The following is a 27536-nucleotide window of genomic DNA, read 5'->3' on the forward strand; positions in this document are numbered from 1 at the left end:
TTATATGAGGAACGCCTGAGGAAATTGGACAGTAACAGATGGGAAGCTAAAGTATTTAAATACCTGTACTTAAAAAGCGTTGACTCACAGTGGAGGAAAAGAACTAGGAAACTAACTAGTAAGTATGCTAGTCACAAGGACGGAGAAATAAAGAGCATTAAGCAACAGGTGAAAAACACAGAAGGTAAAAATTGGATAAATTCGATGGAAAGGAAACAGAGTGTGGAATTATACCTAAAGTGGAAAATGCAGATCGGGAAGGAAGATTTTTTTGATAACTCAAGAGGCAGTGCCCTGCGTTTTGAAGCTAGATCAGGGTGCCTGAGAACACGCAGCTACAAAAAGAAATTTAACAGTGAAGATGACGCATGTGCTGTATGTGGTAACTCCAGTGAAACAATTGACCATATTATATTCGAATGTAATGGTATCCATCAGGAAGTTGATGCAGGTGCAATCACTGTTCCTGAGGCTCTGGGGTTTAGAGATAACAGTGGCCGGGTGAATAAACCGGCGGTGGAAACTAGCAAAAAACGACTGGAAGATTGGTGGCTTAAAAACAGAGAAGTGACATAATGTTAGTAATGTAGAAACAAAAAAATTTAAGAAATAGAATGATGGTTTAGTTAACCAATCTAAATCAATAATTAAGATATAGGGAGAAAAATGAGCATGATAGCTACTGCTACCACCCCGTTTCAAAGGGGACGCTCCTATATTCCATCCATCCATCCATGGTGTGGGGAGCTGTGAAACTGAGTTTGTTCTAGTGACGTTGATGCTGACATTGCATCCACACGTGCAAAACTTGAGAACTTTCACCTTTTCTTGATGTCACAAAGTATAAAAATTCAGATTTAGAAAATCATCAAAAACTTCGGCGAGGAAAGTCCGAATCCTTCTGCAGCCTGTGCGAAAACCACTTGCATACGAACAACTCCAAAAAATTTTATGAGCGCCTGGTCGTAAGGGGTCTGCATGCCGTAAAAATAAAACTACAGCGTCGTATATACCGACTGATGAGAGCGTATGAATAGACTTGCTGCGGGTGATGGTCTTCCTAGCGGAAATAAGACGCCTCTTTATTCGAGTCAAGGCTTCTTTCTGCAAATATTTCTTTCATGGTTAGATGGGGCCATGACTTTGATCACACAAGAATTCCAACTTTACATTGAGCGCCACAGACAGGCGGCCTGGCTAACGCTACACATTCACACAAGCAGCTGCAACAGCAAACTTGAAATGCAACCATCCACAGTTACTTAGGCTTTGGCTTGATTTAGCTTTGATTTGCTGCTTAGCCGATGATGTCGATGGTGATAGTGCAGCCATTGACAGTGATGCTATTTTTGAAGAAAAAAAACAAAAAACCTTGCATGGGCAGAGGCATTTTATGGGAGATATAGGGCAGTGGTCACGCTACCAGAAATTTCAGTAAAAAAAGAAATCGTGAGTCTCCTGGGTGAGTTGGAAAGGTTGGCAGGTAGGTAAAGGCTTTGTTCGAATTCTATTTCATTCTAATTCTGCACTTGATTTGCTTAATACACTCATTTCACTGCTTATAAATTCAATTAGACAGACAGTTGGATCACAAGAATCCAATAGAATCAGACGAAAGGATTATATCATAGCAGCCTTGCACACATTGCATGCCTTGCATCCACTACCTAGGAGCAGACTAAGACTGCAAGGTGTGGTTTATCGCTCTGGGAACACAGTGCATGAAAAAAAAGGCAAACTCATTGTTTATGCTTTCCACCTATAATTAGAAATTTATATTTAAAGTGTCACATGGTTAATCAGATTTGAGCACAAAAAATTGAACAATAGTTTTATCAGGGGAAAGCTGTGAGTTCAAGCAACAATGAATGGAAAACTTTTCTATCTTGTTTTCCGCAAGCAGTGTGATCAGTGAAAAGCGCTTGGTCATACTTAACTGATCTTTTGAGTTTGTCATTCACTTATTGTACTAGAGCCTTCGTTGTCGATGTCATTGACTTAAAATTTTTTACAAAGCATGCAACAACTGTCCTGCTTTCATGCCAGCTGTTTTCAAATGCCAGTACTTTCCCTCTTTTCCCTCATTTATTCTTTTACACCTTCAAGGAAAACCGCTTGTTTGGCTCGCACAAAGCTTCCACGATTGACAAACAAGCTCAAGTTTATCGCAAAGTTACAAGATAAGCATATTTTGACATACTGATTTGGAAGCAGTCACCCATAATATATCATATTGAGTCACTTGAAATTCCCTTTCTTTTGTCATGAAAATCACCAATAGAAATGGCTATTGGTACTGTGGTATAGTCACACATACTAAAACAGTATTTCTGATTTCTATTTTGATCTGTGCTGTGGCATATTTTGAGCTTCCAAGTTCATGCCTACGTTTAGGGCAAGGTTCCGTTTATTTTTACAAGACAGTTTTAAAACTAGCTATGAAATAATCTTTTTGTTATATTATGGGCACAGTTTAGTTATCTAGTGTCTCTGTGGGTAGTGTAAGTGTTGCAGCTTCAGTTTCACTTCCTCTTGCTTGTTTCTTTTTGCTTTTATGAAGCTTGTGTCGAAGAATCTGTGGGCACAAGATAGATTGCTACTCTACATGGAATTATTGTAGCAGCGTGCTGGTAAGGAATGACGTTGATTTGGATGTGGAAATGTAGTTATAAATCTGCACTTTCTTCTAACCCTGTAACATTTATCTGATGCAATAACAGGGGTGCAACAGCTGTGCCAATTGTGCCATTTTGATACAGCGGCATATTTCAATACCACAAGCGCAAAATTTGTTGAATTTGCGCCAAAATGCGTCAAATAGCCGCAAAAGTTTGCCATGCTCAGGGACAACTTTCTGCGGCCGTGATATGGTCAGTCGCGACGTTTCAGACACTCCAGCGCACGTCACTGGCCTTTTATTTTTATTTTGAGATGGTGTCATGCTGTTAAAACACCTACTCATATTTTCCTCTCTAGCATTCACGTGCTTCCTCCACTCTGAGTACACTGAACTGTTGCGGTTTGAGGATGCTTCAACGCACTGGTCACGGTTCGTGCGGTGAAGCATCCTTTTAATGCAAAGGGGTCGTTTGTAAGGGGTTACTACTGCTACTGCATCGCACTGTGAAAAGGGCCGTGGTAGTATTTCTGATTTTGGAACAGTACTTCCACACTTTGTTTTAAGCACTGCAAGCTTTTAATTAATGTATAATTTTTTTTTTATGTGGCTTCTGAAAGTTTTTTGTATTTTGTTGAGCATTCATGTGCAGCAAAGTTATTTTTATGCGGTCTCGTTGACAGACTCAAGACTCACTTTCCCGTCGTCAGATAGTGTTGGTTGATGCATTAGTTATGGCTTTTATTGGTTATAATATAATTTGAGGTGGTATACGTGATTTCTTTTTAGAGGGGGGGGGTGCAGCCAGACTTTGAATTCCATGACACCACAGTGCAGCCCAAGACTGTCTAAATTACCATTTACGGATGCTGAAACGTCGAAATACTGTAAAGTCTGCTCTGTGCATGAAATATATAGCCTAATATCCTGAGTCAGTGCCCACCTCCTTTTAGTAAAAATATCGAATCAAAACCACAGAGTCATCGGCCAGCCCCTAGACAGCGTATGCCACCATCCGAGGACACGCTAGCACATCACTTTCCTTTGCTTACAACTTACTTTCGTATCTGCTTTCGGCATTTGTTCTTTTGCCTTTTGGTCAATATTTTTTGTTTCGTTTTTTTTTTTTTTTTTTTTTTTTTTTTTTTTGCTTTTGAATCAATATTTTATTTTCTGGTACTGCGCTCGCTTTTGAGTACAGGCTGATTGCAGTCACTGTTTCGAATTGGGCTCTACTGGATCTGCCGTCGCACGACACAGGCTGTGGATTTCGCAGGCAGTAAAGCATTCTTTAAAAGTCTTGCGAGCAAGATCCCCTGATTGAGATTGTCAAACCATGCCAGATGCAAAAAAAAAAAAAAAAAAAAAAAAGCACATTCTGCAGTTTGTTCCTTTTTTTGGTTTTTGTGTGTGCCGGGAAGTTTGAAAAAATAACTGCCGTGGTTGTATGGCTCACATTCTTTTTTTGTGTGTGTGTGTGTTTGATACCACGCCTTGCAGTATGAAACGCTTATTTACAAAAAAGAGATGCACGCCGGATTCCTGAACGAAATATGCCAAGTGCCTGTGATAAGTGGCCCCTGCTAGATTTCCTTTGGATCACCTCCATACGGTCCGATATTTACATATTTTTTTGTCCCGAAGATAGGGTTTCTTCCCTGTTTAACGGCTCCAAAGTTTAAATTCATGCTGCAAAGTGCAGGTCTCTTTTTTTTTTTTTCCTGTCAGCTGCTCCAAATACAAATTTTACTGCTCCAAAACTAAGATTTTGCTGCTCCAAAAATTGCTACAAATCCTATTTCTGCTGTTGCACCCCTGCAATAGACAATGAATGGTGTTCATCTGTATATTAAAGTAAACGGTTTTTGATTTGGACTTCAGTACATTGGAAGAAAATATTCGAGTTATCCAAGTTTTAATTATTGAATGACCCCGTAAAAATGACAAGAACCGTTTACATCGCGTCATATTTTTTTGGTGAAAGGCAGGTCAATGGCTGCTTCTGGGAAGAGAACAGTACGATAGTCACTGTTTTTTTTTTTTTTTTTCCATTTCTGTTCTCTATGTGCATATTTCACGGTGCGACGCGGTAGTGACGGTGCTCTTTTACAAGCAGCTGTGTTTAACGCAATGGGTACAAACAACACGAGTATATAGTTTTGGTGCAGTGGAAGAACCGCACGGATGAAAGCTAGTCAACTTCGAAACTGCGCGCAGCTGGGCTGAGCTGTCTGTTGAATGCGCAGTCGGTAGCCACTTTTGCCGCAGGCTGGTGCGAAGCTCATAAGAGCAAAGCTGAAACTAAGTGGTCAGCTCGTTCTCAGAGACACTGCCATTCATTCGTCATTTTTGCCGGTGTGTAGTTGACTCTGCGGCATGCACTTCATGTTTGAGAAGGGCTATTTTTGCCATCAGTTGCCATGCCGATCATACCTAGATATGATCTGCCCTCGAGAGCTTGTTTGATTAAGTGGTGCCAGACCCATATCGTCCGAATTAGCGTCCGAGTTGTACCCTTGCATGGGCATTGGCCACTGAACCGCAGCAGTGGCTTGAATTATTGACATATCCAAATTACTGGGAGTGAATTTTCTTCTTTGTGGTTTTTCTTGGAAAGTGGTGAGAAGCGATGATGATAATGGAAGACAGTGACACTCTATGAGAGCTAAGAGATGAATTGAAGTTTATACACGAAACTTATATATACAGCAAGTTTAGGTAAAACATCGCCAGGTGATGCTTTAAGCCATAGCTTTGGACACTCGATTGGACCCTCGGGCTCAGTTTTAATGCTCGAGGCCCAGCCCACTCTCAAATCGTGGCCGATTGCAGCAAGTATCAGCATGATTAGTTGCTGTATTTACTCGAATGTAACACGACCGTGAATGTAACACGAGGGGTGACTTTGCATGTTTCCCGATGGGAAAAAATAAAACCGTGAATATAACGCGAGATAAGCGCTTGAAAAAGTACCTTTGGTAGACATTTTGGCCCTTGTACCGCCGTATTCACAAACACTCCTTCACTTGAACTTCTACTCCAAGCGGCCCTCGAGGCCTGTTTTTCGTTTCAGAAAGCAATCTTCACTCGAATCGCTCCTCCAGCGGTGGAGAAGACTCGAGTTTTCTCGAGAATCTCGAGTCTGCGACGACGCTACCTTGGCCGCTCCTCGACCGCCACTCCGCTTGTAAGCATGGCTGACATTGCATCACTCACTCGCTGTGTGGAATTCGTTCTACTGTATACCAAACTTTTCACGAAAGACGATATGACAAGGATGTACCGAACCTTTCTCTAAAGCATCAGCTGAGAGTGACAGTGATCCGGGACTTTTGGCGCGCTATCGTTTTACGAATGCGGCCATGGCTAGCCTCCGTCCTTCCCTGCTGCTCACGCCGAACATGGATAACCGTGATCAGCCACCGACGTCTGTGCTGTTTGATCTTCGCATCATCGTATTGCGCTTGTGTGGCGCGGGCACATTTCAAGTCGTCACTGGATAAATGGACAACCTTTTCAGCGCGATATGACCGGAGAGTTGAGGCGCAATTTGATCGTAAATGGAGAGCTCGCCCGTAGCCGGAATCTAGCGGCGGCGGCGCACTCTTCGTGGTTCGCCTGCGCGTTTCCGCAGATGGCGCCGATTTTGTGGGGGAACAGCGTGTTGTATGCAGTAAGCTGGCGAGCACCGGAGACGCGGTGGGACTGTTCGGACATCTGTGCTGAACCCCGCGCATTAATGGCTTGCCTGTCGCCCGAGGGTACGTAGTACGTCTTCAGACGCGTGACGCTGTCGAGGGAGCGCGTTGGTGTGCTCGTCCTACGGAGAGCGGCTGATGAAGAGCATGGCTTTTCAGGCACGTTTTCAATTAGGGCTCCCTACTTGTTTGGAAACTGCACGCGGCATTTTCATCTGGAGAGTCGTATTCAGTGTGCATGAGCTGCAATGCGCTGCGAAGCAGCACGCATGTTTAGCAAAACAGCTTACCTCCGAGCAGGCCAGAGCCATGCCCATATGAGTTCGCTGCTTGTACATTTTTTTCCTGCAATATATTTTGATGTCTGTCAAAGCCCGGGAATAAAAAAGTCTGAAGCCTGGTAATAAAAAAAAGTCTCTCAAAGCCTGCCAATAACAAAAAGGCAAAGCGGCAAAGGCCGAGCGTAGATTCACACCAAAAAATAAACCGAACTATTCACACCATTCACACCGAAGTATTCACGCCTACGTTACCAGCAGCGACTGTTGCCAGATGCAAAAACATTTTCGGCCATTTTTCACAGCCGTCCTTTTCATCCAGCCCACAAAACAAGTTACACTATGCTGTTAACGTCGAGGCCGCTTGCGAAAGTTGTTTAAAAGACTTGACATGAAAAACTGAGCATGTTACACAGTTCAGCACGCAGTTTTCGGGCCAAAAGTTCATCTTATTCTCGTCCCCATATGCCACTTGCGCTGCTCCGAGTGGAGGAGGTATTTTCGAGGAGAACTTGTCGGAGGAAATGCCGAGGGGCGTTCATGAATCCGAATCGGCCCTGGAGTGGAGTAGCGGCTGTATTCTCCGCTCGAAGGAGTGGAGGTGGAGCGTCGAGTCGAGGCGCGTTTGTGAATACGGGCGGTAGTCGCAACAAAAACGCTCATTCGTAGGCATTGTCGGAGGCTGAGTTCTCGGGAACCAAGTCTTCCTTTTCACTCTCGTTCTCCCAGACAATGTCGTCGGAAGCCTGCTCAACAGCTGCATCATTCTTTGGAATGTCGTAGGAGCAGAGGCCAGACCAAAACATACTCGTTTAAATCAAAACAATCCATCATGTGTAATAAATGTTGTTAGGTCGCAACTCTGCGATGTAAGTTCAACTTGGTGGTACGCAGACGCCAAGTCAAGCTTCGAAAAACATGTCCCACCTGCTAGATTATGTAGTTTTTCCATGTGCGGGAGAGGAAACGCGTCGGCGATGACAGCTTAGTTAGTCTCGCGGAGGTTCACGCATAACTGCATCAAGCCATCTTTCTTTCGCACTACGACTATGGGGGAGACCTATTTCGATGCAGACACGGGTTCTATTACCCCCTGCAGCTGCAGACGGCATAGCTCGTTGGAAACTTGCTCAGAGTCAGGGGCAATTGCCGTAGTTTAGCAGAAACCGGCGGCACAGATGAGCAACGTTTAATGTGTTGCATGAAGTTCTTTTCAAGCCCGAGGCCCGTCGTGAAGAGGTGCGAAAACTGTTTCTGCGTCTTGGCGGGGAGCGAGGGGGGAGAGTCTGCGTGCGCGATGCTGCGGCAGGTCAAAGTTGAACCAACGATGTTTATGCCCAGACTGCGTATGGTGTCGAGCCCCAGCAAAGAGGTGCCTTTGGTTGTGATGTGGAACACACCGGCGGTGCTTTCGCCATAAGTCGCGTTGGCCAGAAAGCATCCGACAATGTTCATCTCTTCTCCGGAGTAATTATAGAGGGTGACAGCAGACGAGCACAATGCATAGGCATCCGTGAAGAATCTGCGGTAATGTTTTTCGCTCAGCAGAGAGACTGTAGCGCCAGTGTCAACATTGAGCTAAAAAAGGACATTGCCCTATCGTAACTGTGGCACGAATTTCTTTTGGTGGGCTATTTTATCGTTGACGTTTAAGAGTGTGAAGGCATTGGCTGTCTCAGCTTTCAGGCACGGCGCTCTTCTTTTAGCAGCTTTTTTTTTTCTTTGACTTGCAGACGCTTGCAAAATATCCAATTGCGGCAGTGTCTGGCTTATGCTGGATGTGCAGAGAAGCTAACCACCACGGTAGCAGGTTCCATGCAAGGGGTTGAATGATTCCATTTTTGTTTCTCGAACGCAGTTCACAGAAGCGCTGACATTCTTCTAATTGCCTTTCTGCTTGCTCGATCTGCTTTCCAATGTCAACTGCTCATTGAAGAGTGAGAGATAATCCCTCGTAAAGTAAGCTTTCTCATATATTTTCTGAAGGTGTTCCCTCAAATATATTGTCGCAGATCATGCTGTCAGTTGGAGCTGAGAAATTGCGCATAGTGGAAAGTTTTCGAAGACCGTTTACATATGCTTGAAAATTCTCACCGGGTAGTTGCTTGCGCTAACAGAACCGGTGATGTTCCACCAGGTCATTTGTTGCCGTTGTAAAGTTAGCATCCAGCTTTGCAACAGCAGCATTGAAGGGGTCCTCGTCAGCACTTGACGAGACACTTGCCCAAGGATCTGCAGTGCTCCTTGTTGCGCAGAGTCTGTGGTACACATGTTGGCCTTCGACTCCGAGGGAGTTCAGGAGTATTGCCTTGCAACGCTTGGGCTGTAGTTCGTCGCCTCCGACCACTTTTAGGAAGTTCAGAGAGACCAGCTTCCATTATTGCCAAGGTACTGCAGGTTTGCCTGGCGTAGGCAGGAATGGCGGGGGCGGCGGGATCGATCCACCCGACATGATTCCGAAGTACAGTTAAAGTACAGTTCTCGGAATGGAAACCTATGCTTGAGTCCTCGTCGTGAATTCGTGGTGTCCGGTATCCGGACGGAGGGAACGAATAGGCACAAACGGCAGTTCAGGGTGGTTGTTTATTAACGGCAGGGAGTGTGAGCATGTGGGCTCGAGAGAAAAGTGCTGATGATGATAGCACCGGTTGTATGGAAAGCGAAACCAAAAACCTGTGCGGGATACAACAGTTACATTCCAGTAAATATAGTACTTCCTGCTTAGCACTTCCTTTAGAATTTACTAGCACTAATAACTCTCTCCCAAGACATCTGTGCAAGCAAAAGGAGCATGAAAAAAAAATTAAAAACATGCAAATTGCAGTGACTTGAGCGACCACAATTGACCTGCTAAGCTACGGGTTTTGCCTCACAACCTTAACCTGTACACGGGCCCCTCTTTTACAGAGGGACTTTCTCAGAAAGTGGAAAAACAATCAAACGAGAACGCAACATTTCCTTTCACTCCGTGTCGCGTCGACAGTGCACCTGGTCACTTTAGTGCCACAGTTGTCAACGCTAATTTGGCGTTGTCGTTTCGACGCATCCTCCCATTACTTCTTGGCGTCACGCACTGCGATAAGTGGCCATTGTCTTGGCCCACTGGTTCTCCCAAAATCTGCACAGTCAGTGACCTTCGCACTTGCGAGCGCGTTATAGGGACCGGACAACTGAACGGGTGGCGCCGCCTCTCGGCGCATCGCTCAATCGCCGGAATGCACCGGCCCCGGCCGGCGCATTGCCAGCGCATTGGAGGGTACTGTTTGTCGTTGGTTTGTGTGGAAATTGGAAATCCTAAGGTTTAGATGACGTTGTGCCTGAATATATCCTCAAGAGAACATAAAGTTGGGCTAGTTAATTGTGTGAATATGTCCAGTGAAATGAAGTCTGGTCGAACAAGGCTGGCGAAACGCGGTGCGTTGCTGGCTCTAGTGGCAGCTACGCCAACTCGTCGGACGTTTTTAAGTCGATTCATTTCTACGGGTTTCCACAGAAGCATGAGTGGCGGGTGACCTAAGCATGGTTCTTTGAAAGGCAAAGGCACGAATCTATGTATTTGGTTACTGTGTGGTCATGGAAAGCGCCGAATTTTTAAAATTCCGCTTGCTACCGGATGCTCTGTGCCTTCTGTTCCCCAGGAGTGACGGCACGAGAGTCTCGGAGCCGAAGCCGCACTCCTTCATCTGTAGTCTCTTTATTGACAATTGGAAATCGAAGTAACCCAACAGCGTAAGTTGCAACGCTAGTATTTCCCCGCCTGTGTACAAGAAAACCCCAGCACGCGTAAAAAGAAAAGGCAGCTCCACCATCGTCGTTCGGGCTGCGTTACGATCTTCAGTGATGGGCAGAGACAATGTTTGTGCGGATACTTTCGCTGACACAGTCAAAGATAATTTACTTTTTTCTCTTAGCAGAAAGAGCAGATAGGAGACATGAACAATTCCTATTGCCATGATCTTGTCATTTTTCCTCTTTTCGTTTGTCAACCAATGAAAATGCGCTGAGAGCTCTGCGTTGATACTCTTAGAATTTGTTAACATTTGTTTGTGGCATGTCCATTTCGCCTAATAAAGTCACTCATTTCACAGCTCAATCAATACCGCATGGTCACAAAATCTGCTATCGGCATATAAAAGTCGAACAAGAAAAAAATATACAATTTAATTTGTGGAAATGAGCATAAACGTAGCATTTTTTTTTTTTAATTTCGAAGGCCGTGTAGCAGTTTTTTTTCGCATTCACGTTGCACCTGACACGGCTTTAAGTATTTTCTCAGCAGTGTCCATTTCCTGGCCCGCCTAAATACATGTGTTTCTCATCGGCGTTTTGGTGAACGTGAGATTTCCTGATTGTGGCGTAGTATGACAAGACCGTTTTACCTCTCTCAGAAATTGCTTCTAGGTATGGCCAATGTAAACAGATTTAGCAGCAGTCCGGCAAGCTGCAGTGACAAAGTTGTAAAAGGAATGGCTTTCAGTTATCCGGATTCCTTTACGTGCAAATAGAAAACTACATACATGGTCGTGTCCCCTCACACTCATCAGGTATCGAGGTCAGCTAGGTATCGGCCCCGCAAGTTCGTGGTACGCTGAGAGAGTAGACCACCTTAGCGAACTAGCCATCAGAGGGATTCATTTAACAATAGAACGCTCTCTTAGTTGTCGGTGGCTTATCTTACAACACATCACACTGTGCTTTTTTTTTCGATTGTATTTAACAGTTTGACAGTATTGGACTATTGCCTTCAGATGTTCAAGGCAGGTGCGGTCAATCGCATTGAACTTCCTGCGCTGAGAGAACGCTAGCAGGAAATTTAATTTTTTTTCTTTTCACAACCTCCACAGCCTGTCGGGAGAAAGGCATACATAGTATAATATTTTATAAGTCAATTATATGTAGCAGCTCCGACGTGTTCAACAAGAGCATTGCCGTATATGTAAAAATGATGCTGAGGTGGTATTACTCATTTGGCTTATATTATGATTAAGTTTGATGGTCTCAAGGCCGGGTTCAGTGAGCTATTGTAGCGTAATTGTGCAGGAAGCCCTGGAAGTATATGTTTGTTTGCTATTCCAACTATAAATAGGATCCTACTTTTGTTTTGCTTGTTTATTTTTCTCCTTTTACAGCTCTCGTTGCAAGGTTGAAACTGGAATGTCATTTGCTATTATTCTGCTCTGAATCGTTCGAGCCTAGCTATTACCAAAAGACAGGTGCAGCATCTTTTTCATTTTACATGAACGCTGACCATTGCAACTACCACTACTACACGGCTACACGGCTCGGCGGTATTTGCTCTTCAGGCAGATTCAGACTAGACCTAATATAAGATAGATGCGCAGTGCAGGCGCAATTCCCGTCTTCGAAGTCGCCTTAACAAGTGCCTAACGAAGGTGTTCCTAGCGCATGGTGAAATCACGCGCGCGGCATTTTCGAGTATATAACAGAAGTACCATGCGCCGGGCGGTTTCAAAAAAAAAACAAAAACACGCACGCCCTGCCGAGAACGACCCTTTTCTTTTTCAAGATTTCCCGGTCAAAAAATACTCCTTGCGATTACTCAAAGCAGCTCAAAGCTCTCAAAGCCACACTGCAAAACGACGGGTTGGGACAGGCTCAAAAACGCCTCGCAGAACGGAAACGACTGCGCCGCTCAGCTGTCTCGCCATTCCGCTGTTTCGGCACTCCGCTGCGGGCGGCGCGTTCCACCGAGGCGATGGTGGCGCCATACAACGGCCGCCCGGTCCCTATTGTTGCTGAAATGGCATGCAACAGACCCCTTCCAAGCAGGTGCATCTCTCGTTTGTCATATATGTGCCTCGTCATTCTAACCTCGACTTACCAGTCATTAGACTCTCTTACGCCTGTCATTCCAAAGACCTTCGCAGGTGCCGTTCACTTTGCACTGCATGAATATCTCTGTGCCGACAAGCCCCTTTGTATACTAAGAATGTACCAGGAGCCCCTGCGACCGGGGGCTAACACTTCACAGTGTTCTCCATGTTGCCGCTTGCCTATACTGACCTTTACACTTTGGTGTCAAATCAATTAGATTTTACTCTAGTTGTACGTATTGGCGGCACGGTGTAGGAATATATTTAGGTGCTGACACTCCACCTGGCGGCACGACCAGATCTTGGTTGCTTCCTTTTTTTTGTGTATGCGTACTTTTTTTTAACGCAGACAGACAGCACCACACGACAGGGGCTAGGGAAGTCGCCGAACTGCGGCGGCCAAAGTTCAGCAGCGTGCAGAGGGATTGAAACTGCAATCGGCATCGAGTCCCCTGTAAGGGTATCTGTTAAATCAGATGTTTTGGCGAACATTACAACACTATGGACCCCGAGCACCCACGCTTAGCTATGTATGGCATCATTACCATGTCTGGTGTAAAGGAGATCCTGCTTGTTCAGCCAACACCGAGCGTTCGGACTTTTAAGGCCCCTCAGCAGAGGCAATGCACCATTTTGAAATGCTTGGGAAAGGGGTCATCGACCAAAACAATTGCGCTGATGGGTCAGTGATTGGTTGATGGATGCTCAGGTGGTAGACTGGTACCTCAGAGACTGACCACCTCTGGGGAAGCCTAGCTCGCTAAAGCTAGTGAGAACTGAAGTCCTCTCCTGTGATGAGCTCTATTGAGAAACTAGCCTAGAATTTGAAGCTGGGGAGTTTTCCGTCTCCCTGTAATCCATAAATGGAAGCCGCTTCAGTTGGACCTGACCACTCCAACGTTGCTGAAAGCAAGAGAGAGTTCACCTGCCGATGCCCATAGGCTAAGTCTCTACGCATGGACGCCACAGAGGAATTTCCACTGACTTATGACATTAGGGGTAGGGGCAACCCTGTGTAACCCAGCCTGCGAGGATGCATGTGGGCGTTACTAGAGACCGTCTTCACTCCCCACTCCGGTGAAACCAGGACCGTCTCTGGGAAACGCTGAGGCCTGAGGACATCTCAGTAGGCAAAGAGTGTGAAGACAAAGCGAAAGCAGAACTGGTGAATGCATCCTTTGTGCTTCTGTTAGTAGTACTACCGCAACACCAAAAAAAATTTGGCAGAATCGGGCTCTCACTTGGAGCGCGGCATGAGAAGAGCTCCCTACTCGGGGGCACTATGGCGTCTGGCAGGGGCAACATTCTTAGGTATGAGACAGTTGAAAAACTGCGTGGTGCAGAGTGGGCCCAAACGATTGCCAGCCGATCTCAAAGCGACCGCAGCGTCCCTTCCCCTCCACTGCAGTGGATAGGTAAGGCAGAAATTTTAAATGCTACTAACCCTCTTCTTTCAGTAACGGAATAAAAAATAAAACTGTGTTTGCATTTTTAAACGCACTTTTGTACGCATATTAAAGCCACCGCATTTGCAGGCATATCTCAAGCAGGCAGGCAGCAGACGACACACTTCAGCCACGTCTGTAACTGCTTCAGATGTGACTCGACGCGGTGGCTTTCATATGCCTACAAAAGTGTGTCTAAAAACGCAAACGCAGTTTTATTTTTTGTTGCATTGCCGAATGAAGACTATTACTAGCATTTATAATTTCCGCCTTGCCCATCCACCGAAGTGGAGGGGGAGGAGCGTTGCGGTCGCTTTGAGATGGCCTGGCGATCGTTTGGGCCCACTCTGCAGTGCTGGGCGCCAGCGCAGTTTTTCAACTGTCTCTATCTAAGAACATTGGGCAGGGTTGTATGTCTTGGAAGTGCACTACAGGGAGTTGCGACCCCACCTGTCTGACCACATGGGTTGGATCCACGCACAACCAATGTGGTGCCAGTATTGGAGTTGCCCGCCATGTACATATATTATGCTGAGGCATGCAAAAGCAAAGAAAAATTAAGAGCCTGTGCCACAAAGTATAACAGTAGGAGGGTTATCGGCATTGCCGTAGACCCAAGGATGACTTAGCCTAAATGGGTACAGGAGCAGTCCCCGGCATGGGAGTCTGGCCTCTCTGTGGGACTCCTGGCAAGAGGGGCCTGGGCGATTCCATGTGAGCTCGGGGTATACTGTTAGGCAAGCTGTAACTCTTTTTTCAAAAAGTTGCTCCGATGGGTCAGTGATTCGTTCCGTCATCGGACAACCATAAATCCTCCTTGTGCAGCAGAAGCCCATATGGGGCCCTTTTCTGTCGGTGACCCTTTTCCCAAGCATTTCACTCCAGAATAATTGAGCACCAGATCGGGGATGTCTTGTACCCATTGGAAAACCGGTGGGTACCTGGCGACACTGGGGATTGAACCTGATACTTCCCGATTGGAGGCGGATGCTGTACCACAAGGCCACTGCTTCGGCCTTTAATGCTGTTACTTTATACCCTTAACCCCCAATGGACATTCTCACTTTCTTTTTCTTTTTTTTTTTAAGAAATGATACAGATGTTTCTTTTTTTATTATTTTAGGAAATAGTGATTTAAAAAATGTTTTTCTTCCCTAAAGTGATCTTTATTACGCATATTTACATTGTGCAAACGCGGCTATTTCAGTGTAACAAGGCATACCTGTAGGCAGAGTATCCAGAACAATAGCTGTAGTTTTCACGAAATATTTGTCATTTGCCACATTAAACATTCCAAAAACAAGCAGTCTACATTAAAGGTGACCCCAGGCGGAACCTGGGAGGTGCAGGATGAGTGTTTTTGAAATCAATTTTGCACCACTCGCAGCTGGTAGTGATTGTGTCCACTTCATCATCATCTTCCGTTTCACTGTAGGGAAGGTGCTCGCCATCATCGTCCTCACTTGAGGAACAAAACAAATTATAGGCCTCAGTACCACTCGAGTGTATTGCATCGCCACTTTCACGCTCCACGGTGGTCATTTGTGTAGTGGCAAATTGGTCCGTTCAGGTCAATCAAAAGCAATCAGCCCTTTGTTATCTGTGCTGTCATGAGATGGCAATAAAAAAAAAATAATAAAACGCTTTTTACGAGCCATACTCCTCTTAGTCCTTAATCGGAGAGCCAAAAACAAACATTTGACTTGTGACATGCCTGGCTTGTCCAAGTCTGCTAGGGGGTTAAAGACAGAGCTTGAGTGTGTCCTCAAATTTTCTTCTCATCCGTTAGCCGCCTTGGTTGTTTTCATAGCAAACTCGTACCAGCTGAAAATGAAGTCATGAAACATTTCCACAAATGTCGGGCTCGAATTTTGCATCAAAATTCAGTTCTTCTTTTTTCAGAAGCTGCTAAGTGTGCAAAGCCACGCTTCTAGCATCAATTGTTGTGACTTACAGATTTTGATTTCTGTTATGGCTTTCAAGTAACAATGTGATACATCAAAATTGCAAAATAGGATATACTTGGTTGAATTGGGCTAGGTCTTAAATATTCTGGTGAGATAGCTGCATGTCTTTTGCCATCCCTTCATAACCATTTCTTAATGCTGGTACCAAGGCAAACTTGTCACAGCTTGCAAAACTGTGAACCTTATGACAGTTCAAAAAGAGAGAAATGGCTACGTGCCGTGCTTGTGGTTTTATATTAAGCAATAAAATGTTATTTTAGTAATTGTCCGCGGTACCTTCACGAGTCACTTTATAATGCACAAGAGTGATAGCATGTGCCATATTGTTAGTTATGGCATGTGCCATATGCACCAGTTTCTAAGAAAGATATTGGTGCGTAATACATTGGTGTCGTGTTTTTTTCCAAAATGGGGCAATTGCAATTGTATCGAGAGTAATAACAAGCTTAACGTGGCGTTGTCGTATTTTGCTTTTGAGGGCCTTGAGGGCTTTGTTGCAACAGAATAAAGCTCTCTCCTGATAATTTAGTCTTAGAGGCCCTTTCAAATGTTTAGGTAATTAGAGCTGGTTTAGGAAATTTGGCTTTACACCTTGTCATGTATCATTATTGGGTTCGGGAAATAATGCAGAAGTGTTAGCGACCTCAATGAAATTACAGTAAATAGTGCGGCTGTTTGTGAGCATATCACAAGATGCTGCATGCATGTGTGCACGGGACAGTGGCAAGTGTGGTGTAGTGGCCAAATGGATGATATATCAAGCAGTAATAGTGAGGGTAACTGCTGAACTAACTTGCCATAGTGCATGAAGCAAGTCTGCCGTCAGTAAATACCATTACTCTGCTACTGCAACCTATCCCTGACAGAATATGTGTGCTCCTTTAAAAATAATCTAGGGTGTTTTTTTTTTTTAACCATTTAAAGACTCATATTTCAAAAAAAAAAAAAAAGAGAGAGAGAGAGAGAGAGAGAGAGAGAGAGAGAGAGAGAGAGAGAGAGAGAGAGAGAGAGAGAGAGATGCGTATGTACGGTCTTTGCAGTCTGTGTAGTTGGTTTCTGCAGCAAAGCGAACATTATGCAGATTAAGCTTGATGTTATAAGAATTCTCTCTATGATCAATGTGGCTCGCAATATTGAACGCTTAGCAGTGAGAAAGTTTGTCCTTGTTAGTTTAATGATTAATAATCTAATCATTAATCTTCATATTGTTCATAATGTCCGCCTTGCTGTAAAACCCAACTGCACAGGCGTATCATTTGTAGTTCTTAAAATATAAGTTTGCAAGCGGTAAAAAAAAATCGTTCTGTGTACATTTTTTGTGCTATTCTATAATGACAGAATTCCCCCATTAATGCTGCTAACAATGGAAATGTGTTGTATACAGGCGCAAAGGTGTTACTGCATCAATACGGAAAGTTGAGCTAGTTGGTACATGATTGCAAATTACGAGCGCTGCGACGGAGAACAACAACGAGAGAGTAATGACAAGGACAGGCGCTACTATCAACTGAACGTTTATTCGAAGAACACAGATTAAATACTCGCAGAAGACAACCAAAGGCACATGCGCTTCACAGATTTTTCCTAGGTATCCAGATAAACAATCTCACATTCTTGGATGCTTACAGATGGTGAGCTCACGCACGTGTCACTGTTTTTATGGATGTGATATGACTCTGACAGTTCTCTAGTCATTTGATCTTTGTGTCTAAACTTAATTTTGGTTTTGTTAAAAAGCGGTAGGCATTTCTTCCTACTAGGCACATTTGACCCACTAGGTTTATTCAAATCACAGTCCCTGTAATGAAGGGCCAAATTGGATGAGGGGGCACTATTCAAAGAAGTGTTATGCTGGCGCAGGCGCGTATTAATACATTTGCCGGTTTGCCCTATATAATTTTTCCCACATTTAAAAGGTACTTCATACACAACCCCTTCTTCACATGCGACAAAACGCGAATCATGGTCCACTTGGCACACACCTTTTCTTGTTCTACTTTTTTGTTTCTGATCTCTAGCCCTTCTGTCAACAACCGCACAAATTTTGCCCAGCTTATTAGGAACCGAAAATAACACTTTCACTCCATATCTACTGCCGATTTGCTTAAGCCTGTGGGATAACCGATGGATATACGGAATCACTGCATACTTCTTTCTATCGCTATTGATATGGACTTTTGTATCTTCTCTACCAAAAGCCTTAATCTTCTTTATGATTTTATTACTAGCTAGAATTATCACATCCATCGGGAAGCCCGCTAACCTTAACCTTTGGACCTGTTGTTTGAAACTACTATCTATGGCGTGAACACATGATTTTGTAACAGCAGAACTTAAACAAGACACTGCAATGCCACATTTTACTATCTTCGAATGACCTGAATGGTAACTAAGCAAGGGCTTCTCTGACCGCTGTAAAAAAGACCAACAAACATGATCCAACTTTTTTTCCAATCTTATATCCAAAAATTGAAGCTGATTTCCCTCCGGTAATTCAAACGTAAATTCCAATCCATACCCACAGTCTACAAATGTTTTTAAAACCATTTCCACTTGACTATTGAAGTCCTGAGCTTCAACAAAAACCAGATAATCGTCTACATATCGGAAGACTTTTTTTACATAGTTACCTAATTTGTCATTAATGGATCTGTCCACGTAAGAAAGAAATATGTTGCTAAGAACTGGAGCCACTTTTGAGCCAATGCACACCCCAGATTTTTGTATAAATAGTCTGCCCTCCCATTCAGTAAATGTGGATTTAAGATAAAAAGACAAAAGCTCTAAAAAGGAGCCAACCGATACACCGCACTTTGAAATGAATGCCCCCTCATCATTTTCCTCTTCTATACATTTTTTAACACATTGGAGGAGCCTACTATGCGATAATGAATAGAATAAATCCTGCACATCAATAGCGATAGAAAGAAGTATGCAGTGATTCCGTATATCCATCGGTTATCCCACAGGCTTAAGCAAATCGGCAGTAGATATGGAGTGAAAGTGTTATTTTCGGTTCCTAATAAGCTGGGCAAAATTTGTGCGGTTGTTGACAGAAGGGCTAGAGATCAGAAACAAAAAAGTAGAACAAGAAAAGGTGTATGCCAAGTGGACCATGATTCGCGTTTTGTCGCATGTGAAGAAAGGGTTGTGTATGAAGTACCTTTTAAATGTGGGAAAAATTATATAGGGCAAACCGGCAAATGTATTAATACGCGCCTGCGCCAGCATAACACTTCTTTGAATAGTGCCCCCTCATCCAATTTGGCCCTTCATTACAGGGACTGTGATTTGAATAAACCTAGTGGGTCAAATGTGCCTAGTAGGAAGAAATGCCTACCGCTTTTTAACAAAACCAAAATTAAGTTTAGACACAAAGATCAAATGACTAGAGAACTGTCAGAGTCATATCACATCCATAAAAACAGTGACACGTGCGTGAGCTCACCATCTGTAAGCATCCAAGAATGTGAGATTGTTTATCTGGATACCTAGGAAAAATCTGTGAAGCGCATGTGCCTTTGGTTGTCTTCTGCGAGTATTTAATCTGTGTTCTTCGAATAAACGTTCAGTTGATAGTAGCGCCTGTCCTTGTCATTACTCTCTCGTTGTTGTTACTGCATCAATAGATCACTGCAGCGAAATATAGCTCCTGGGATGTTGTAAATGACTGTATATGTAGACTTCAACTGCACTTTGATGGGAGCTTACGCACGTGGTGCCCTGGATGCAGGTGTGGAAAATGTCCCTGTGGGGCAGGCAACACCTTTCCTGTCACCACCACAGACAGTTGGCCCAGACCCGGTGCATGACTTGCCAGCTGAATTGCTGCAAGTCGGCTGGCGTCGTTTCTGGAGCAAGCGTGAAGGCCGGCCATACTTCTTCAATAAACTCACAAATGAGTCACTGTGGGAAATGCCGCGGCTCAGTACACCCACCCAGGTGAATATTGGGTTTCATGGAAATGGTGAGCTTGTTGTCACAACTTGACACTGCTAACCTTCAAGCAGTTTGAAGCAGCACATTCTGCCACTGTACAGGCCTTTGTAGTACTGAAGCATTAATTAGCTTTCATACAAGTCTTGAACTTGAAAGAGTAATTTTTTTTTATTTCGGTCAGTGTAACCACAAATGAGTGTACGTGCCTGCTACTACGAAAAGGCCTACTTGGCTCTTGGAACCTGTGACACCATTCTTGCTGCTACTCATCATCATTGTTAGCCAGGTTATATCCACTGCAGGGCAAAAAGTCTCTCCCAATAATTTCCAGTTGTCCTTGCCCTGCTTCAGCCATGGCAACCCTGTTCCATCAGATTTCCTCATCTTATCTCTCTATGGCATCTCGCATAGCGCGAGTTGCTTTGGGACGTTACACCGCATAAACCGAACCAATCGTCTCTCTACATGACTTGGCAAACTTTTGATCTCAGCAAACTTTTCCATCTCACGGTATCCAAGGAAGCCCAACTGCTGAAATAAAACAGCGCAAGGAACAGGACGAAACACGAAGGAAGGAAGACAAAGACACAGGCGCTGTGTCTTTGTCTCCCTTCCTTCGTGCTTCGTCCCGTTCCTTGCGCTGTTCTATTTCATTATGCAGTACCAACTAGCCCGGTATCTTGCACTTCCCAACTGCTGCTACTTGTAACACTTTAAAAAGCTTGTGTTTCTTTTAGCTATTCGAGTATGTAAATGAAACCTGCTTAGAACATTCCACTCAAGGTTTGCTAGTTCAACAAAGGTATTTTCAGCAACCATCTTAATGAGCATGTTGCACGTATTTTTGCACTGCTCATGGAAACTATTAATTTACTTGCGAAGTGGAATTTGGTAGCAGACTTTGTGTTCGGCGTTTTGTCCTGAATGTTATCTGCAAAAAAGCCCAAGTGTGTATAATCCGCAGCACTGCCTATATAATAATATAATTAGTTTTATGCCCAAAGGAAGGCTTATGCAGATGATCATTCAGGATACGCAGGTTACAAAAATCCTTGTAACTGCCAGTGGTAGGTTTTGACATTGCAGTAGAGTGCACATTTCTCATTTATCTTGACTGTTAACATGTTCTAACTACTGCAGGATGCCAAATCTGACATTTACCATTTTCGTACCGTGTCTGTTCAAGATTGTCCAGGTGTAATGATCGTGCGAAGTTTCTCATTTTGCATATGCTGAGCCATTTCTGGACTAGTAATTCATGCAGTTGGTTGTGAAAGAACTGTGCTTCAGTTTAGGATTTTTTTTTCCTAACCAAATCAGCAAGTACAATAAAAGTTTGTTAATTCAAAACTCGATGCTTCTAATTTTCTAATCATTCGAACTGCATTACTTGGTCCGACCAAGCTCTGTAGAAGTCTACATATAAGAAAGCAGATTAATTTGAATGCAGGTCAGTTCTGCATTGGATAATTTGAACTGCGCGCCGCTGCATCTGGACGGCCTAGTGCCCGGCGCATGGCCAAAGAAACGCCTCTGCAGTAGGGCGGCATAGCTATGATACTGCTCACCTTCGAAATGGGGAGAGAAAATAAAACCAGGTAAAACCATGGAAGCGTGGGTAAAGCCGAAACGGTGCCATGACCAGCGCGGCGGACGGCAAAGGATTGGCTGCAAGGCTTGCAACTATCAGTCAGTTCAGTCGTTCAGTCGGGTCCGACTCTTCGTGACCCTATGGACCATGTCACGCCACGCTTTCCGGTCTCTCACTATCTTCCTAACATCACATAACTTCATCTGCAGTGCCTCGAGGATGCCATCTAACCATCGTGTTCGCTGCCTACCCCTTCTCCGGTGACCCTCAACCTTTCCCAACATCAAATCTTTCTCCAGCGACTCCTCTCTTCTCATCAGATGACCAAAGTAGCTGAGCTTTAACTTTAGAATTTGACCCTCCAATGAGCAGTCAGGGTTTATGGTCGACAATATCGACTGATTTGAACTTCTGGCAGTCCAAGGAACTCTCAAGAGTCTTTGCCAGCACCACAATTCAAACGCGTCAATTCTTCGGCGGTCAGCCTTTTTCACAGTCCAACTCTCGCATCCATACATCACAACTGGAAAGACCATAGCACGAGTTATACGGATCTTGGTTCGCAGACTAATGTCTCTGCTCTTTACTAGGCGGTCAAGGCTAACCATTGCTCTCTTTCCCAGAAGCAGGCGTCTTCTAATTTCATGGCTGCAGTCTCCTTCCGAGGTAATCTTGGAGCCCAAGAAGATAAAATCTGTCACAGCTTCCACTTCTTGTCCCTTGATGCTCTAGGACTTGATAGGGCAAGACGCCATGATCTTTGTCTTTTTAATGTTCAGTTTAAGCCCAAACTTCTCACTCTCTTCTTGTACGCGCATCAGAAGTCTCTTGAGTTCCACTTCACTTTCTGCCATTAAAGTGGTATCATCCGCATATCTAAGGTTGTTGATACGTTTTCCAGCAATCTTCACTCCAGCTGAAGACTCGTCCAGACCGGCCTTCCTCATGATGCACTCTGCATATAGGTTAAATAGGCAGGGCGACAGTATGCAGCCTTGCCTCACTCCTTTCTCAATCAGAAACCAATCAGTAAGACCATGCCCAGTTCTGACTGTGGCCTCTTGCCCTTCTCACAGGTTTCTGAGGAGACAGATGAGGTGAATTGGAACTCCCATCTCTTGGAGAGCTTGCCACAATCTGCTTTGATCTACGCAGTCAAACGCTTTTGCATAATCAACAAAGCAGAAGTAGATGGGTTTCTGGAACTCTCTTGCTTTTTCCATGATCCAGCGAAGGTTGGCAATTTGGTCTCTAGTTCCTCTGCCCTTGCGAAACCCAGCTTGCATGTCCGGAAGCTCCCGATCCACATACTGCTGCAGCCTACCTTGGAGGATTTTCAACATCACCTTGCTAGCATGCGAAATAAGCGCGATCGTGCGGTAGTTGGAACAATCTTTGGCACTGCCCTTTTTGAATGGGGATGTAAACTGACCTCCTCCAATCCTGTGGCCACTGCAGGGTTGTCCAAACCTTCTGACATAATGTATGCAGAATGTTAACAGCGTCATGGTTGAGGTTTTGAAGCAACTCAGCTGGAATGCCATCAATTCCGCTAGCTTTGTTCTTAGCAAGGCTGGCTAAGGCCCATTCAATTTCAGTCTTCAGGATGCCCGGCTCGAGATCAGTGATTACTATAAATGCTCATTAATTTCGGCCCCGTTATATCCGAAGTATAGATAAGGCTTACATTTGGCTCAGTTCCAGCCGACACCCATGTAAGGCTATGGCGTTGGACGGGCAATACGGGTCTCGCTTTAGTTAGGCTGCATCCAGGTTCAATTGTCACTGTAAGCATTTGTCAAAATAGCACCGCTCAAACCTGAATAGCATATTGCAGAGTTGACCATGCACCCCTGACGTATACACACAACGGTAGGCATGCCGAAACGGAGGTAGCCTCGCTTCCATTAACCCTTTCACTGTTGGGTGTTTCTGGCCGTGACGCACCCCCAGTGTCGGCTTGGTTTCAGGGAACGAGCGTAGCGATTTATTTTTCTCGCCTGAAAAGCAGGGGACCGTTGCCCAATTTTTCGCCATATAAGTTTGCTGTAGTGCAAATAGTTCTTGTCGGTTTTTTCCGAGGTCATTCATTCAAATTTTAGATAATTTGAATTTTTTTTCTTGGTCACGGAAGGTTCGAATTAACAATGTTTTAAGGTACTATTTTTAAACGTCTTGTGAAACCTGCTAAATCAGAACAGTAAAGGCGAGCATGGCACCCATGGTTGCATCCTCATTTTACACTGGAACTCTAATGGCGATCTTCTTACAATTCCGCAGCATGTACACTTGACATTGCAGATGGAAGTAACAGCTTTGTGTGGAAAGAGGGTGATCATTCATATGATATTATTTCGGACAGAGGTGACTGTTCCACCTAGCCCTGACGAGGGTCCCTGAAAGGCGATTCAGAAAGTGGCCTTTAATTGTGGTCATTATGTGAAGCATGTGTCACTGAGCATGTGTGCCGCTTACACATCCTCACAAGTGAGCTGATAACTTCTCAAAATTTTTAAAAAATTCTGCTTCCCATGTTTCACAGTGCTAGCATACGAGGGTTGCATAGCTCCCACCCTCTCCGTTTGATTATGTTCCATATGGCACTCGTGGTAACACAGGTCATTCCACGGTCTGCCACAGTGGATTAAAGTGGCACTGGTGAACACTTTTAAAAATAGGTTACATGTAACATAAATATCTAAGACAGTAGAAAAATGAACAGCCATCACCATAGCTCAGTTGGGAAGAGCACCGGACGTGAAATTCAGAGGTTGTGGTTTTGAATCCCACCTGTGGCATGCGTTTTTTTTTTTTTTTCTTGTACTTTCTTATCAGTTGTGTGTATTATTACAATATTATTTCACATTGATCAACACTAAAAAAAAATAAATAAAAAAATTCATTATGCCTTCCTTAATGTGTCTCATAAAGGCCGATTCACATGACGGATGAAATCGCTGGAGTCTGCACGTGGACGAGCACCATGTGACTCGACGTCATTGGCTCCGCCTCGTCCGCGGTTGGCGTAGCCTTCGCAAGCCAAAAACTGGCATGCGTCTTTCTCCTGTCAAAATATGGGAGTCGTCTGCTATTTTTCTAGCAGAACTACATCTTCTAAGTGAGGCAACAATGGTATTTTCGTTTCTTTCTTAACCTAGTGGGGGCACTTTTGTAGTGTCAACAATAAGGTGTGTCGATGCTCTCACCTCCGTGGCCATCGAGGCACCCCAGTTAATAATGCGGCGTAGTTGACTTGGAATGCCGTCACCTGCCATTTTCCTCGGCGGTGGCGGAGCTGCAAGGAGTGGTATGGCTCCGGTCTCCGGCAGTTTCCGTCCGCGGCCTCGTCCGCTGCCCGTGGATGAGGCGGAGCCAGTGACGCCGGATGACGTGGTGCTCCGTCCGCGGACGGTTTGTCCATCTTGTGAATAGGCCTTAACAAGTTCCTCATTCCTCTTGCTGTTTGGCATGTGCATGCAAATTTTCTGTAACAGTTTTTGTTGTTCTGCTTTAATCTGGCTGCAGTATGACCCCTTGACTGACCCTCTTGGAATCCAAGGACCTCCAACGCCTGTGGATCCAGGCACCCCAACTGTGCCATCGCACCTTCTTTTACCCTCGCCACCTCCAGCATCCAGCCCAGTGCTTTTGCCTCGACCTGACAAGCGACGGGCATCTGATGATGCTAATCCAGCAGCAGCGAAAAAGTTTGTGCTGAGGTAAGATGTGGGTGCCATTTCCACTTGCAGCTGGTTAAAACCATTGTACTGAATGGAATAGCAAGATGACCTCTCCATACCACATGACGAGGGGAAAGAAAAGGCATCCCCTTAGGCGCATCTCACAGCAAAAATTTATTAGCCCCTGGACAGTTCATCCACGTGCCAACGCGGTCCCACAACACATCGACCATCAAAATCCTGCACTTTGCAGATGACTCTACCATGACGTGCAGCAGCAGCCATGCCGAAGGCGTCCAACTGCGCACAGTCATCAGGAAAGCCCTTTTCACATGCGTGATTGGTATAAGTTTGCATCTCTACTCATGAACTCATAGCAGACCACGTCGTTAAGAGGGGACACTGCTAATGGCAAGATCTTTTTTATTTCTTGTATTGACATAAAATTTGTGAGCGTTGTGAGTAATGCTCATAGAAATAATTCTAAGAGTATTACAATTTCAGTGTTAGCCTATGTCTCTACTCTCTAAAGCATTCTTTTCTACGGTTTACTTTCCCCTGTATCCCGGCCTCGGTGGTCCCTTTTTGATGGAGGTGAAAAACAAGGTGCCCGTATGCTGTGCGATGTCAGTGAGCGTTAAAGAACCCCAGGCAGTCGAAATTTTCCGCCGTCCTCCACTATGGTGTCTCTCATAGCCCGAGTTGTTTTGGGATGTTAAACCCAATGAACTAAACTTTCCCCTGATTATTGTGAAAAGTGTGGGGAATTGATGAAATGAGGTTAAAGGCTGGTTCAGTGCTCACTGTGTTACTGCAGGCTTAGTACAAGTAATGACATGCATATAATTGTTTTTTGCAGTAAGCAGATTTCAGTTTTGAACTTTTGTGACATAGTGTCTGTTGAGATATCTGGACTATTTCATAGAAGAAATTTGAAACAATTTCAAATTTGAAAAGCAAACAATATCTTGACCTGCAGCATGGTCCTCGGCATGCAACCAAACAAACGTGGTCAGACTAGATAACACACCCATGAAGACATCTACTTCACTAAGTTAGCGTCTTGCAAGGAAACTGAAACAAAGAAAAAGACCATTACAAGGAGAAACATCACTATAATGAAACTGACAAGGTGCAGTAATGGTTTTGTTGAAGCGAAATGAGCCCAAAAACATTTCAGAACAGTCCAAAAACTTTACACAGTCAGTGAGCTGTCGCTTCTTCTTTTTGCCATGTGTGCCGTGGTGTAATTTTCTCACTCGGTGAGCAATTGCGTCACAAGGCCGTCGTCAGCTTTTTCCATATCGCGGACATCCTGGAAGAAATCGCATCTTTCGGTTTCAGTATCGTGAGAGTGTGCTATGCTAGATACCAAAATGTGCTGCAACGTCTTGTTTTTTCCTGCTACTGAATGCTTCCTGATTATTCTTGTTTGTTTTTTTTGTTTTTTTTTTTTCTAAAGAAAAAATAAAACTTTTGCTTCGTAGACACAGTCGCCATGCTGGTATCAAATGTATGTACAAGCACAAGTGAAAAAAAAAAATGCTAAGGCAAATGCACTGCGTTCTTTGATGCTATCATGTGATGCAGGATACTGGTTGATTGCAGGATACTGGTTGATTGCAGGATACTGGTTGATTGTTGCTCTGGCTTGGAAGAAACGAGAGCTTACATGTTCTCCTTGCCTCAAGGTAGCCAGCCTAGTAGTCATCAACACCAAACAGTGGTAGCTTTTAAGCATGTTTGTGAATGGGTATAATGCTGTAGAATCCTTGGCAATGTCCCGACCGCTCCGCAAATGCATCGGGAGGACTGGTTTTTGCAATGACGCAGCCGTGGCATCACAGGGGGCGCTGCTATCAATAACCTGTGTACCCTGCTGCGCCTGCAGGAACCACAGTGTTTGCAGGGGAGTTGTGTTTAGTTAAAAAAAAGGAATATGCCCCTTAAAGGGCAACTCCGGAGGTTTTTTGACATTCGAATATTCTAGTAAAAATTTACCATAGGTTCCCCTCTCTGTATTCTACAAAATTTGGGCGTCATACAATAATCCGTTCACGCGTAACACGGCTTTAAAATATGCCGTTTTCATGGCTTAAGTTGCGAGTATTTTTGCGGGCAACACTGAGTTTCTGACGTCGCAAACAGTATACCAGCATTACTGTCCACTTCCCGCGTGATTATGAAATTGTGAGATTTATATTGAACTACCTCATACATTTTATGCAGTGCGTCATGATTTCCATACTTTATTTTTACCATCCAACACACGTACGAGTGTTTTTCTAATACTGAGTGTGACGTCACCATTTCGTCAACTGGGACGTCGTTTCTGGCCGTGAAAGCAGTTTCGGTTTCGATTTGCTCTTTTCTTTAAAAATACTTCTAATTCGGATTTCGAAGAACGGTTTTTTGTGTTGGAGTCAGGACGTGCCGAGGAATGTAATTCAACTAAAAACACAAAATGATGAAAAAACCACCAGAGTT

At 44.4% G+C, this 27536-nt stretch overlaps 1 protein-coding gene across 3 annotated transcripts in view; it reads left to right on the plus strand.

Moving 5' to 3' along the window:
• Positions 1-27536, plus strand: part of Pcif1 (Phosphorylated CTD-interacting factor 1) — a 145330-nt gene that overhangs the window by 5916 nt on the left and 111878 nt on the right. For all 3 annotated transcript variants that reach the window (XM_084590331.1, XM_084590333.1, XM_084590332.1), the window contains exons 3-4: positions 19573-19781; positions 24895-25088. In XM_084590331.1, coding sequence (XP_084446457.1) covers positions 19573-19781; positions 24895-25088 — 403 coding nt within the window. The remainder of the gene's footprint in view (positions 1-19572; positions 19782-24894; positions 25089-27536) is intronic.

The sequence above is a fragment of the Amblyomma maculatum genome, chromosome 1, assembly GCF_055883805.1.
Source record: "Amblyomma maculatum isolate TAMU_Amacu chromosome 1, ASM5588380v1, whole genome shotgun sequence".
Taxonomy (NCBI): Eukaryota; Metazoa; Arthropoda; class Arachnida; order Ixodida; family Ixodidae; genus Amblyomma; species Amblyomma maculatum.